Raw genomic sequence first — 13,376 nt, forward strand, 5'->3', positions numbered from 1 at the left:
GGCCTAGTTTTATTATATGAGACTAGGTTTCAAATCACTGGTGCCAGTTACCTTTGATAAGTTAACTGTTCTGGAGAGCAGAAGCAATATGATAGCATAATTGTTTTCTAGTGCTGCTTGTACCTCTAATTGGATTTTCTTTGGGGGCCCCTTGTGCTTGAGATCATGTACTGAAGATGAGAGGTGGGGTTAAGGAATTCTTTTATTGCAGCAGCAAAAAAGAATTGCTCTCGTCTTGCATTTGTTAGTTTTAAAGCCTACCTTATGACTAAAGACTTGTTACCATTATAAATTTGTAAATAGGTTCATCTTAACAGTGTCTAAAATTATTGAAGCTTGTTAGGAGCATTAGAGAAGCCTGAGTAAATTGAGACTAGTACTAAAACCAGTATTGATTTCAGGCATAAATCTATGTTATTTTGCCTAGTACATTAAACATTGCTTAGAAACCTAAAAATTTTAAGTTGGAATGGAGTGTATCTTACCTAAATTTTCTTCAAAGGTTCAGAGGGATGAAGTAATTACCACAATGCCATGGTAGTGGCAAAAATAGTTCAAAGGACCTAGTTCACTGCATTCTGAGAGTCCCGTTGCCTTTCTTCCATACCTTTCTGCACAATCTGATGAACACAGAATTCTGTGCCATTCAGGCATTTAAATTCTGCTTAGGAACTTTGAACAAGTACTTCACTCCACAAATACAAATTGTTCCTGTGTGCCAGGTGCTTGGGGGCCCATCAGTGAGTAAAGCAGATTTCTGCCGTGGAGCTTACGTTATAGTTTTCTCAAAATGTTGTATAACTGATGTTTATATGGCCTTTATAATGGTCTCTGACTGAAAGGTATTATCTAACCAGTGTAATTAGAGCCAAAGATCTGTCCTCAATCATAGTGTATGTCAGCATAATTGATGAGCTGGCTTCGTGTTTTTCTTTACGAAATATAGTTTATGACCTATTCTTGCCTCGTAGGCTGAACCTCATTTTGATGCTTAAACAACACTTTACAGGCTGAAAGTATTTCAGCTTGATTGCTATGTTCAGGGTAGCATAAATAAAGCTAAGGTGTGGAGGACTCTGGTTAGTGTGAATCAGCTTTAAAGTTTTGTGAAAGTGCTTTGTAAACTGTGGAAACACGTGGTAAGACTTACACATACCATCATATGCAGTGGCTGTGAGTTAGATAACCGTCACAGGTGCAGTAATAATGGCTCATGGGTGGTCTGGGAAGCACTATAGTTTGAGATCAGCGGTCCATAAACTTTTGCCAGGGAGCAGTCTTCCTTTCAAGATAGAGATTTTCTCATTTTCCCCAAGAGATTATACCTTCTTTCATGCGGGGTGGATAGCTAATATACTGTTAACCTGGTATCACAATAGCATTCTTCCCCAGGTTCGTAGACGAGGGAACAAAAGCTCAGAGGCTTTATGGGGTTGTCTAATATTGAATGGCTAGATGGTACCATAAATGGGATTCAGTCCTAAGTCTTTTGATTCATCCATTGTTCTTTTTTCTCTGAAGAGTTGAACAACATTTTACATTAGTTCTTGTATCATCATGCCCTGTACTTTGCTTAGTCTCATAGAAAGTTATAAATATTAATACCAGGATAATTTAAAATAAAAATATTGGTTATTGCAACTAAAATTAATTTACCATAGGTAAAAGGAAAAGGTGCTTCTGGGAGTTTTATTGTGGTCCAAAAATCAAGAAAAACACCTCAGAAATCCAGAAACAGAAAGGTAAGAAGTCTAAACCACAGTTTGAACACTCTGAAACTACATCTCCTAAAATGACATTTATTGAGTGGTCACTGTGTGCCAGGCACTATGCAAAGTGTAGCCTTACTATTAAGGCCTGAAGAGGTTGTAAGTAATTTGCTCATTATCGCCCAGCTGGTGAGTAGAAAACAGTGTAAATCCAAGCAGTCGTCCCCCCACCCCTCCCCACCCCCCCCACCGCCGAGCCCATGCACTTAACTGCCATATGTTGAATTATTGGCAACTCTATGAATTATACTTCTGTTAGTGAAACCAATCTGTTAAATGAAAAGGGACATATATGAGTGCATCTTTTACCCAATATTAGACCCCAAAACTATATCCAGAGCCAGTTTTTCGTTTTTTGTTTTTCTTTTTTTTCTTTTTTTTCTTTTTCTTTCTCTTTCTCCTCTTTTTCTTTTCCTTTTCCTTTTCCTTTTTCTTTTTCTTTTTTTTTTTTTTGGTAAATGTTAACACTTCTCCTTAAGACACATAATTTCATTTGTGGAAAGTATAATACTTTCTATAATAAAGTGAAATACTAAATATAACTAATATAAAAATATATAAATAAATAACAAATAATTATAAAATATTAATAATAAAGTGAAACATTCAGTATTTTCCCCATGTCAGTAACTGAAATCATGACTGTTCCTCTGCAGCTGTGTTTTTGCAACTCTGAAAGTTTTTGTACATTTTTTCTACAACTTTGAAACACTTTTGAAATGAACTTTTGTGCAGTGCTTTTTGGTGCTGCATGGTCTTTATTCTTTGTTATTGAAGGGTAAGAATAAACTAAGACTTTTAAATAAAGTCTACCATTCCTTTTCATTTTTATACTTTTTTTTTTTTTTTAACATTTATTTATTTTCAAGAGCCAGAGAGAGAGTGTGAATGGGGGAGGGACAGAGAGAGAGGGAGACACAGAATCTGAAGCAGGCTCCAGGCTCTGAGCTGTCAGTGCAAAGCCCTACACGGGGCTTGAACCCACCAACTGTGAGATCATGACCTGAGCCAAAGTTGGACACTCAACTGACTGAACTACCTAGGTGCCCCTCATTTTTATACATATTTTTAACTCTCAATCTGAATTTCATAACTCAAAAAAGTTGCCACACAAGTGCCATCGTGCCCCGTAGTATATTTGTTTGAATGTGGAAAAAAGCGATAGTTTAGCACAAGTTAAATTATCAATCAATTTAGGAAAGCCCTTGAGTTGAATACAGAAGCATTTGAACAGAGAACTCTATATTCTTTAATGATGATAATTTTTGGTAATATATTTCAGAATAGAAGCTCCGCAGTGGATCCAGAACCACAAGTAAAATTGGAGGATATCCTCCCGTTGGCCTTTACTCGCCTTTGTGAACCTAAAGAAGCTTCCTACAGTCTCATCAGGAAATATGTGTCTCAGTATTACCCTAAACTTAGAGTGGACATCAGGTATGAGCCGTTGGCCTGTACTTCAAAGCACAAATGTCTGTGTTATTCCCTTAGCCCCTTTTTCATGAGAAAGGTGAAAGTAAATGTTCAAGAAGGATTACATTTAGCTGAGCTAAGGATAAAACCTTTTTTGTGGGTTTTATTTATTTGTATTTTATTTTATTTTTTAAAGTTTATTTAGTTTGAGAGAGAGAGAGAGAGCATGGCCTGGGGACAGGCAGAGAGAGAGAATCCCAAGCAGACTCCACACTGTCAGCACAGAGCCTGACAAGGGGTTCATACTCCATGAACTGTGAGATGATGCCCTGAGCCAAAATCAAGAGTCGGATGGATGCTTAACTAGCTGAGCCACCCAGATGCCCTTGGGCTTTATTTTTTTGTCTTGTTATATTTTCTTTTTCATATCTCCATTGTAGTTCTTTCTGAAAACAAAAACAAAAACAAAAAAAACACCTACACGTTAAGTCTTACAAGACCTTGGTAGAATAATTCTTTCACCGTGTCAGCTGTTAGAACATTCAGCATTAAACTCAATGTCCTCTCAGCTTTCATTGTTAAAAAAAAAAAAAAATTTTTTTTAATGTTTATTTTTGAGAGGGACAAAGCATGAGTAGGGGAGGGGCAGAGAGAGAGGAAGACACAGAATCCAAATCAGGCTCCAAGCTATCAGCACAGAGCCCAATCCCATGAACCATGAGATCATGACCTGAACTGAAGTCAGATGCTTAATGAACTGGGTCACCCAGGCGCCCTAGCTCTCATTATTTTTTTAATTTTAATGTTTTTTTTAAATCGTGTTAAAATACAGATAAGCAAAGTTTACCATCTTAACCATTTTTAAGTGTACGGTTCAGTGGTATAAAATACATTCATGATGTGCTACCAGGAGTGCCGTGTATTGCCAGAACTCTTCATCTTGTAAAATTGCAGCTCTGTACCCATTAAATAGGAAATCCCTTTCCCCCCGGCCACCACCTTTCTGCTTTCTGTCTGTATGATTTTGGCTATAAGTACCTCATGTAAGTGGAGTCATCCAGTCTTTATCTTTTTGCGACTGGCTTCTTTCATTTAGCACAGTGTCCTCAAAGTTTATCCTTATTGTTGCATGTTAGAATTTCCTTCCTCTTTTAGGCTGAATAGTACTCTTTTGCTGTATGTACTCCATTTTGTTTATTCATCCTTCTGTTAATGAACACTTGAGGTTTCACGTTTTGGCTCTCGTGAATAATGCTGCTATGAACACTGATGTACTAATACTTCTTTGAAACCCTGCCTTCAGTTCTTTGGGGGTATATACCCAGAAGTAAAACTGCTAGATGAAATGATGATTCTAGTTTTTAGTTTTTTTGAGGAACTGCCATGCTGTTTTCCACAGTGACCATATCATTTTACTTTCCTACCGACAGTATACAGAATTTCTAATTTCTCCATATCGTCACCAACCTGTGTGTGTTTGTTCGTTTAAGTTTTTTTACTTATTTATTTTGAGAGACAGAGCTAGTGGCGGAGGGGTAGATAGGGAGAGAGAGAGAATCCCTGCGCAAAGCCCAATGCGGGGCTCAAACTCACAAAACTGGGAGATCATGACCTGAGCTGAAACCAAGAGTCTGACACTTAATTGAGCTACCTAGGTGCCCGTTGTTTGTTTGTTTTGTTTTTAGCCATCCTTAATGGGTGTGAGGTGATTGGTACGCATTTCTTTTAAGTTTTTGTTTTTTGAGCTAGAAAGTGCAATTTGGGGGTAGGCAGGGCAGAGAGGGAGAGAGGATCCCAAGCAGGCTCTGCACTGTCAGCGCGGAGCCCGTGCAGGACTTGAACCCATGAATTGTGGGACCATGACTTGAGCTGGAAGTCGGATGCTTAACTGAGTGAGCCACTCAGGTGACCCCACATTAAACTCTATTTTTTTAATTTAGAGTTTGAATCATAAGAGAATTCAGGTTTCTGTAAACCTCTAGAGAAAAATAATATAATATCCTAATTTAAACATGTAATGTAAAATTCTGGCAGAATTTTGGTAGTAATTCAGTTCTAAAAAGTTGCCACATAAAAATATCTACACTGATCATTGAGACATTTGTGCAGATACATTAATTTGTTTAAATTTGTAATTCACAGAGTTTGTGTTTGAGTGTGTTTGTGTGAGATCTTTGTTATGATGGATGACTTTTCGAAAATTGTCTTTAATCCAGTCATTTCTACAGACGATTTTTATATCGAATGCATGTTGTCTTGATATTGTTCAGTAACAGTATTTCCTTGCATTACTGAGGCATGCAGTTAGAATTGCTGAGGCTTTAGCCCAGAAGCCCCATTTTCAGAAAAGCACTCAGTAGTCTTCAGAGTGCCCAAGGAGAGTCCGTGAAATAGTGCGAAAGACAAGGGAATCACAGAAGCACAAAGTTTGAAATTAGTGTCCTGGTTTTTGTATGCTTTTTCTGCCCTGAGTGTGACCCACATATACAACCATGAGCTAGAAATGCATTTAAATACACATTTCACTTTTCTCTCTCTTCTCTCTCTGGTGACTAGAGACCATTATCTTCTCCCAGCTTTTTCTTTCCTTACCTTTCTACTGTACTCCCACCAGACAAGTTGTTGATAGCAGTGTAACTTTGTTACATGTCTAATCTTTGTGAACATTTCTGACCTTGTGTTGAAACAATATTTTCCTGATAATAGGTGGGTTATCAACTCATAGGTGATAACGAACCTAGAGACCTTTTCCTGTGACCTCGTTAACAGTAACTTTTTTTTTTTTTTCTTTTTCCGTTTACTTCTCTAAAACTATTGATTTTCTCTACCACTGACTGTCAGGGAGTCCTGTCATACATACAATTAACATGATAATTTGGCCATACTTAATTTTAATTTTAGTTTTTGAGAGGGGGGTGGGTGGGGTACACAGTTGACCAAGGGGCAGAGAGGGAGAGAGAGAGAAGCGGGGCTCACCTAAAGCAGGGCTCAGGCTCACCTAAAGCAGGGCTCAGGCTCACCCGAAGTAGGCCTCAAGCTCACCTGATGTGCCGGTCTGTTCTATTTATCCCACACCTCCATCTAATCTGTAAGCAGTTACTTTGGATTTGGTATTAGGATATATCCATAAACAAACCTCTTCTCATTACCTCCACTGTTACTACTCTTCCAAGCCACCATCATCTCTCAGTTGTTTTAGAGCAATGACTTCCTAACTCCTCTCATGCTCCCTCTCCTTCAGTCTGTTCTTAACCTAGCAGTGAGGGTGAAACTTGTAAAAATGTAAGTTAGATCGTATCACCTTGCTACTCAAACCTTCCTGTGGCTTCCTAGCCCCCTTACAGATAGAGCCAGTGTCTCTAAAATGGTATATGACATTACGCTTCCATTGTGTCTTTGACCTAATCTCCTACTACTTTTCCCTCACTTAGCTGGCCTCAGAGTCTGTATGCTTGCTGTTCCCTTTGCCTGGATGGTTTTCCCCATAATCTACTTTGCTCACGCCTTCACTTCTCTCAGGTTTTTACTCTGATGTCCTCGTTAGAGTGCCTTGACCCTGCCTTGACTGCCTTCCTTTTTTGTAATTGTTTTATTTTGGAAACTTTCAAACATACACATAAATGTAAAGAGAACAAACCATCGTACTAACATTTCCGACAAAATCCTAAGCGTTATCCAATACATAGGCCATGGTCACATGTCCCCAGTTGTCTCCAAAGTGACTTGTTAAAGTTAGTTTATTTATGAGAGAGAGAGAGTGGGGGAGGGGCAGAGAGAGAGAGGGAGAGAGAGAATCCTGAGCAGGCCCCATGCTGTCATCGCAGAGCCCAACAAGGGGCTCCGTCCCACAAACTGTGAGATCATGACCTGAGCCAAAACCAAGAGTTGGATGTTCAACCAGCGGAGCCACCCAGGCACCACCAAAATGACTTCTTATAGTTGGTTTGTTCCAGTTAGTGTCCGTACCTGGCTTGCACACTGCATTTGGTTGATGGAACCACCTAAATTCCATTTGCAACCTTTCCCTCCTCTCCCAGCATTCAGAATTCTACTTCTCTGTCTTACTTTTCTCCATAGCACTCATCACATTCTAACACATACTGCATCTGCCTGGCCTTTTTTCTTTCTTTTCTTTTTTTTTTTTTTTTTTAAGTTTATTTATTTATTTATTTATTTATTTATTTATTTTAAGTTTATTTATTTTTGACAGAGAGTGCAGGCATGAGTTGGGGAGGGGCAGAGAGAGAGAGGGAGACACAGAATCCGAAGCAGGCTCCAGGCTCCAAGCTGTCGGCACGGAGCCCGATGCGGGGCTCCAACTCACGAACTGTGTGAGATCACGACCTGGGCCAAAGACAGACGCCCAACCAACTGAGCCACCCAAGTGCCCCAAATTTGTTTATTTTTGAGAGAGAGAATCCCAAGCAGGCTCCACACTGTCAGTGCAAAGCCTGATGTGGAGCTCAAATTCATGAACCATGAAATCATGACCTGAGCTGAAATCCAGAGTCGCATGCTTAACCAGCTGAGCCATCCAGGTGCCCCTGCCTGGTTGTTTAAAACTACCTGTCTACCCCATTAAAATGTCAGAATCTTGAAGACCAGGATTTAAAAAAAGATTTTTTTTTTTTTTAATGTTTATTTCTTTTTGAGAGAGAGACAGCATGAGCAAGGGATGAGCAGAGAGAGGGGGAGACACAGAATCCGAGCCAGGCTCCAGGCTCCTACCTGTTAGCACAGACCCCAACGTGGGGCTCAAACTCATGAACCACGAGATCATGAACTGAACCGAAGTCGGACACTTAACCAACTGAGCCACCCGGACACCCTGGCCAGGAGTTTTATCTATATTGTTCACTTCCGTTTCCTCCACGCCCTAGCACACAGTAGATGCTCCGTAAATATTAGTTGAATGAGTGATTGAATGCCTGTGGGCATTTCACCTGGCCACTCCACAAAGAGTGTTCGTCCCAGAGTGTGTGAGATGAGGCACATGTTTCTGCTCCTGTATACTAGCGGCTGTAGAGCTTGTGGTAAAAAAAAGCACAGACTTTGAAACCAGACCCCTTGGGTTTAAATCCTGATTCTGTCATTTTCTAGCTCTGTATCCTTGAGTAATTTCCCTCTCTGTGTCCCAGTTTCCTAACTGATAAACAGTGTATCAGTAAGGTTGTTACCAGGCGTACGTCTCCTAGTACATGTTAAGCACTTAGAACAGTGCCTGGCACATAGTAAGTGCTCAACTAATGCTAATATTAGTCTCTGTTCCAATATAATTCTCATGGTATGAGCATTACACCATGCTAAATAGGATTCTAATTTCAAAGACTTTTTTGAGAGACTGTGTGCACACATGTGCAAGCAGTGGAGGGACAGAGGGAGAGGAAGAGAGAATCTTAAGCAGGCTTCATGCCCAGTGTGGAGCCTGACGCAGGTCTCCATCCCACAGACTGTGAGATTATGATCCAAGAGTTGGATACTCAACTGACTGAGCCACCCAGGTGCTCCAACGGTATTTCTTAAAATTTTTATTTATTTATTTTGAGAGAGAGGGAGAGCGAGCACGAGTGGGGGAGGGGCAGAGAGAGAGGGGAGAGAGCAGGGTTCGATTTTATGAACATTGAAGTCATGACCCGAGCAGAGATCAAGAGTCAGATGCTTAACTGACTGAGCTACTCAGGCATCCCAGTGTTTTTTATATAACGTGCAAGTTTCTTCTGTATTTGATAACAATGATTTTTTGCAAATCTGAATTAAAAACTGGATATGTTGGATTTACATAGAGACTTTGAGTTCACTCTAAGATACCTTCAGAAACTTTAAAGGGTAGTCCTGTCACATGGCATTAGAAATCATTGTGTGTGATGTAACTTCTTTATACTCTTTTTTTTTCCTCTTCCCACACCAATATAAGAACATAGCCCAAATTCAATTGTATGCCCTATACTTATCTCTGAACTCTTTAATTTCTTTGGTGACCCCTTAGATTCTTAACATTTTCAACTCTGAGCAATTTCAGGCATCTTGTGATCTTCTTAATTCCATTTATGCATTTCTTTTTTTTTTTTTTAAATTTTTTTTTTTCAACGTTTATTTTATTTTTTGGGACAGAGAGAGACAGAGCATGAACGGGGGAGGGACAGGGAGAGAGGGAGACACAGAATCGGAAACAGGCTCCAGGCTCTGAGCCATCAGCCCAGAGCCTGACGCGGGGCTCGAACTCACAGACCGTGAGATCGTGACCTGGCTGAAGTCGGACGCTTAACCGACTGCGCCACCCAGGCGCCCCTCCATTTATGCATTTCTAACAGACTGACGGAACGCTCTCATTTAGATGCTTGCAACTCAGAATCCTTGTTGCTATCCGTTGCTTTTTTGTTCTCCATCCCTTACTTCTGATTCTCTCTGCACATGGCTTTCATTTATATATGTCTCAATGCAGACCAACTTTCTCCATGGTTGAGTAACATGGCCATCAACAATTACCCATGATTTTCTGCTTCAAACTAAACTGGTCTGATTATCTAATTAAAAACAAAACCTGTTGGGGCACCTGGATGGCTTGGTTGGCTAAGCATCCGACTCAGTTTTGGCTTAGGTCATGAACTCGCATTTCTTGAGTTTGAGCCCCACGTTGGGCTCCACACTGACAGTGCAGAGCCTGCTTGAGATTCTCTCTCCCTCCCTTTCTCTCTGCTCCTCTCCTGCTCGTGTTCTCCCTCTCTCGCTTAAAATAGATAAACTTAAAAAAGAGAACATGTTATAATAATAAAAAGCTCCTTGAATTTGTATAGGGCTTTATAAAACCCTTTTGTACATTGTTTTCCATATTTCTCAAAATAGACTTAAAAATATATATTCCTACCTCAGTTTTGCTGATAAAAATCTTAGGGTTACCTGGCTGTTCACTGGTAAAATCAGAACTTCATTTTTTTTAATAAAAATTTTTTTTTTCTTTGAGAGAGAGAGAGAGAGAGTGCATGCGTGCTTGGGAGAGGCAGAGAGAGAAGGAGACGGAGCATCCGAAGCGGGCTCTGCGCTGAGAGTGGAGAGCCCGATGGTGGGCCTTGAACTAATGAACTGCAAGATCATGACCTGAGTTGAAGTCAGGTGGCCAACCGTCTGAGCCACCCAGATTCCCCCGTTTTGTTTTTCAATATGATACTTGCTTTTCCACCGTTCTGGGCTGTCTTATATTGGAAAGTGCAGGCATAGCATAGTGAATAAGAATGTAGAATCTGTAATCAGACTGCCCAAATTTGTACTGGTTCTTCCCCTACCTAACTGTGTGACTTTGGAAAAATGACTTGACTTTTCTGTGTCACTCAGCTTTTCTCCATTTGTAAAGTATGGGGAATAATAGTACCTATTTCTTGGGATTGTTGTATTATCTGGTTTAATCCACACATATGAAATATTTTGAATAGCACTTAGCACTATAGTGAGTGCAAAATGGTGTGACATAGACTAAATTTTTCAGAACAGGGAGCTGTGCCTGGGAGTTAACAGTAAGTTAAAGAGATGGGGCATGATTAGGTATAGAAGAGTGTAGAATTTAGATGGATGGTAGAGTGACATTCTTACAATTTATTTTTCAGTGTTTATTTTTTGAGAGAGACAGAGCACAAGTGGGAGAGGGGCAGAGAGAGAGGGAGATGCAGAATCTGAAGCAGGCTCCAGGCTCTGAGCTGTCAGCACAGAGCCCGACGCGGGACTCGAACTCACAAACCGCGAGATCGTGACCTGAGCCGAAGTCGGATGCTTAACTGACTGAGCCACCCAGGCGCCCCAGTAGAGTGGCATTCTTTAAGAGCTTCATGAGAAAATTTCGGAGACAGGAGTTAGCATTCTTTTTTGGGAACTAAAAGGAGACCGGGTCTGACTGCATCTAGACTAACAAGGAGTAGGATCACGTCATGGAAGGCTTTGAAGCTGGGTTGAGGCTTTAGGACCTGACACCTGATCAGTTGATTAACACCGTACAGGTGGCTTCTGTAGGTGTATTGACCTAGTTGTGGTATGCATTATGAAGACAGAAAGCACAGTGCCCAGAAGGGAGAGCATGGTGGCTTGTACTAAGGTTATGGCAGTGGTAAAAGAATGGGCCAGTCTCAGAAGTTTTGAAGCAGCTGGTAAGTAAGGTTTTACTAGAAGACAGAGGAATGAGTGACAGAATTCTGTGACTTCTAAAAGCCCAGACAAAGTATATGTTGGCATAAAGATTGCCGAGAAAACAGAAATGTTAGGAAGGGAACCAGTTTAACTGATCGCTGCATTCTTGGAGCATCTGAACCTCGGTTAAGGCAGTTCTTCTCACTGGGGTGTCAGTGTTTTACTTTGTGATCCCCCATTGGAAATCAGTCTTTAAGCAGTCTGCCTTATAGAGCAACTAATGGAAAACGTGTTTGACAATTAAGTCATTCCCTCAGTTATGTTCCCAAAGCTCTATATTGTGTACTTCGACCCTGATCCTTCTCATTCTTTACAGTGATTATTATACATTCATCATCTCTTAAATTCCTTGAGTTTAGTGACGAGATCTATGTGTTTATCCCTGTATAACTATAATAAATACTCAGTAAATGTTTGTGGGATGAGGGACTTGAAGTGTGGTATGTGTGTGTTTGGGGTTGTGGCATAAATCATATTCCTCCTAAATGGAATATACTGGCTTAGAAATATTTTCATTGTGAGTTTTCTTTAGTTGGGAGTTTCTTCATTTGGAGTATCAGGGATGTGCAAGATTTGATAGGCTAGTTCCCACTCTTTAGCATCCTGTTAGGTCATGGCATCCCCTCTGTTATTCCTCCCTAAGCATACAGACGATGTCATGAAAAACTAGTGTCGGCTCAACCTGTAATGCTTAGTGGTTAGGTAAAAATTTTAAATTTCTTCTCTGAAGAAAAATGTCAGAGTGAAGCACCTCAAATGATAGTTTGGCCCTCGTAATTCTGCCTCTCGACCGGCTGCCCTGCCGATCTTTATTCGTCAACGCAGTAACTAACCAGTTTCAAGCCACTCACCTCAGATTCTTACTGGGTGCTCTTCTAGTAATTCTTGAGAATTATGACAGAACACACCAGGCTTGTAGATTATGATCCACCCTTCCTTCAGATGTCCTGTTGTTGGCCTGAATGCATAGCTTTCCATTTGATTGTCTTCTTCCCTACCACAGCCCCTTTTAAGCCCAAAGTCAATTTGATTGGTTTGTGCCTGCACCTAAGGTTCCCCCCGCTCCCACCTCTGAGACTACACCTTGACATGACAGTCTTGCACTTGTTCTTATGTTTTTTGGTTTTTTTAGAATTTTTTTTTAAAGTTGATTTATTTTGAGAGAGAGAGAACAAGTGGGGTAGAGGCAAAGAGCGAGGGAGAGAGAGAATCTCAAGCAGGCCCAGAACTGTCAGCGCAGAGCCTGATGTGGGGTTCAAACCCATGAACTGTGAGATCATGACCTGAGCTGAAACAAGAGTCAGATGCTCAACCGACTGAGCCACCCAGGCGCCCCTAAGATTTTATTTTTAAGTAATCTCCACCTCGCCATGGGGCTCGAACTCACAGCCCCAAGATCAGGAGTTACACACTGCACCATCTGAGCTGCCAGGCACCCCTCTCAGTTTCTTCTTTCTTGCCATTTGGTTTTGATGACCTAGTATTGTTGGTTTGTGTTTTGTCTTAAACTGTAACCCTCTTAAGACAGAGACATTATGTTAAGAACAACCTTTTTTCTTTCCCAGGGAATTCTATTAGGCTAACTTCAGAGTTTGTAAAAAAAATGTTGTTTTCTGTTAATGTGTTACATACTTTTTAAAATACAGTATCTAGAAATTTTGCCTGTGAGAATTCTTGAGTTAGGTGGGACTTTAAACATACTCATGCTTTGTTTGATTACACAGTTTGGTTGCTGTTGTGGTAGAATAAATGGAAGGTGTTTGGAGTGCCCTAGAAGTTTGGTAATTGGTTCTGTATGGGACATGGTTTGTGTCTCCGGGTAATGACTTAACTGCTTTGCTTAAAGTAAAAAGAACGCCACTTGTTAAGGGTGCCAGTATTTTATTTATTATTGTCCATTTTAACAAACTACTACTACATCTAATAGGAATCAGAACTTAAGTTCAGGGGAAAACCCTGGATCTGTTTCTTCATATCTTTCCTCATTGATGTTTATCGCTATTTTTTTTGTTTGTTTGTTTT

The 13,376-nt window shown here is 40.4% G+C and overlaps 1 protein-coding gene across 11 annotated transcripts in view; it reads left to right on the top strand.

Moving 5' to 3' along the window:
• HP1BP3 (heterochromatin protein 1 binding protein 3) overlaps nt 1-13,376 on the top strand; it is a 38,805-nt gene that overhangs the window by 14,645 nt on the left and 10,784 nt on the right. For all 11 annotated transcript variants that reach the window (XM_058718801.1, XM_058718813.1, XM_058718802.1 and 8 more), the window contains 2 exons: nt 1,662-1,742; nt 3,052-3,206. In XM_058718801.1, the coding sequence (XP_058574784.1) occupies nt 1,662-1,742; nt 3,052-3,206 (236 nt within the window). The remainder of the gene's footprint in view (nt 1-1,661; nt 1,743-3,051; nt 3,207-13,376) is intronic.

The sequence above is a fragment of the Neofelis nebulosa genome, chromosome 2 (assembly GCF_028018385.1).
Source record: "Neofelis nebulosa isolate mNeoNeb1 chromosome 2, mNeoNeb1.pri, whole genome shotgun sequence".
In the NCBI taxonomy this organism is placed as follows: domain Eukaryota; kingdom Metazoa; phylum Chordata; class Mammalia; order Carnivora; family Felidae; genus Neofelis; species Neofelis nebulosa.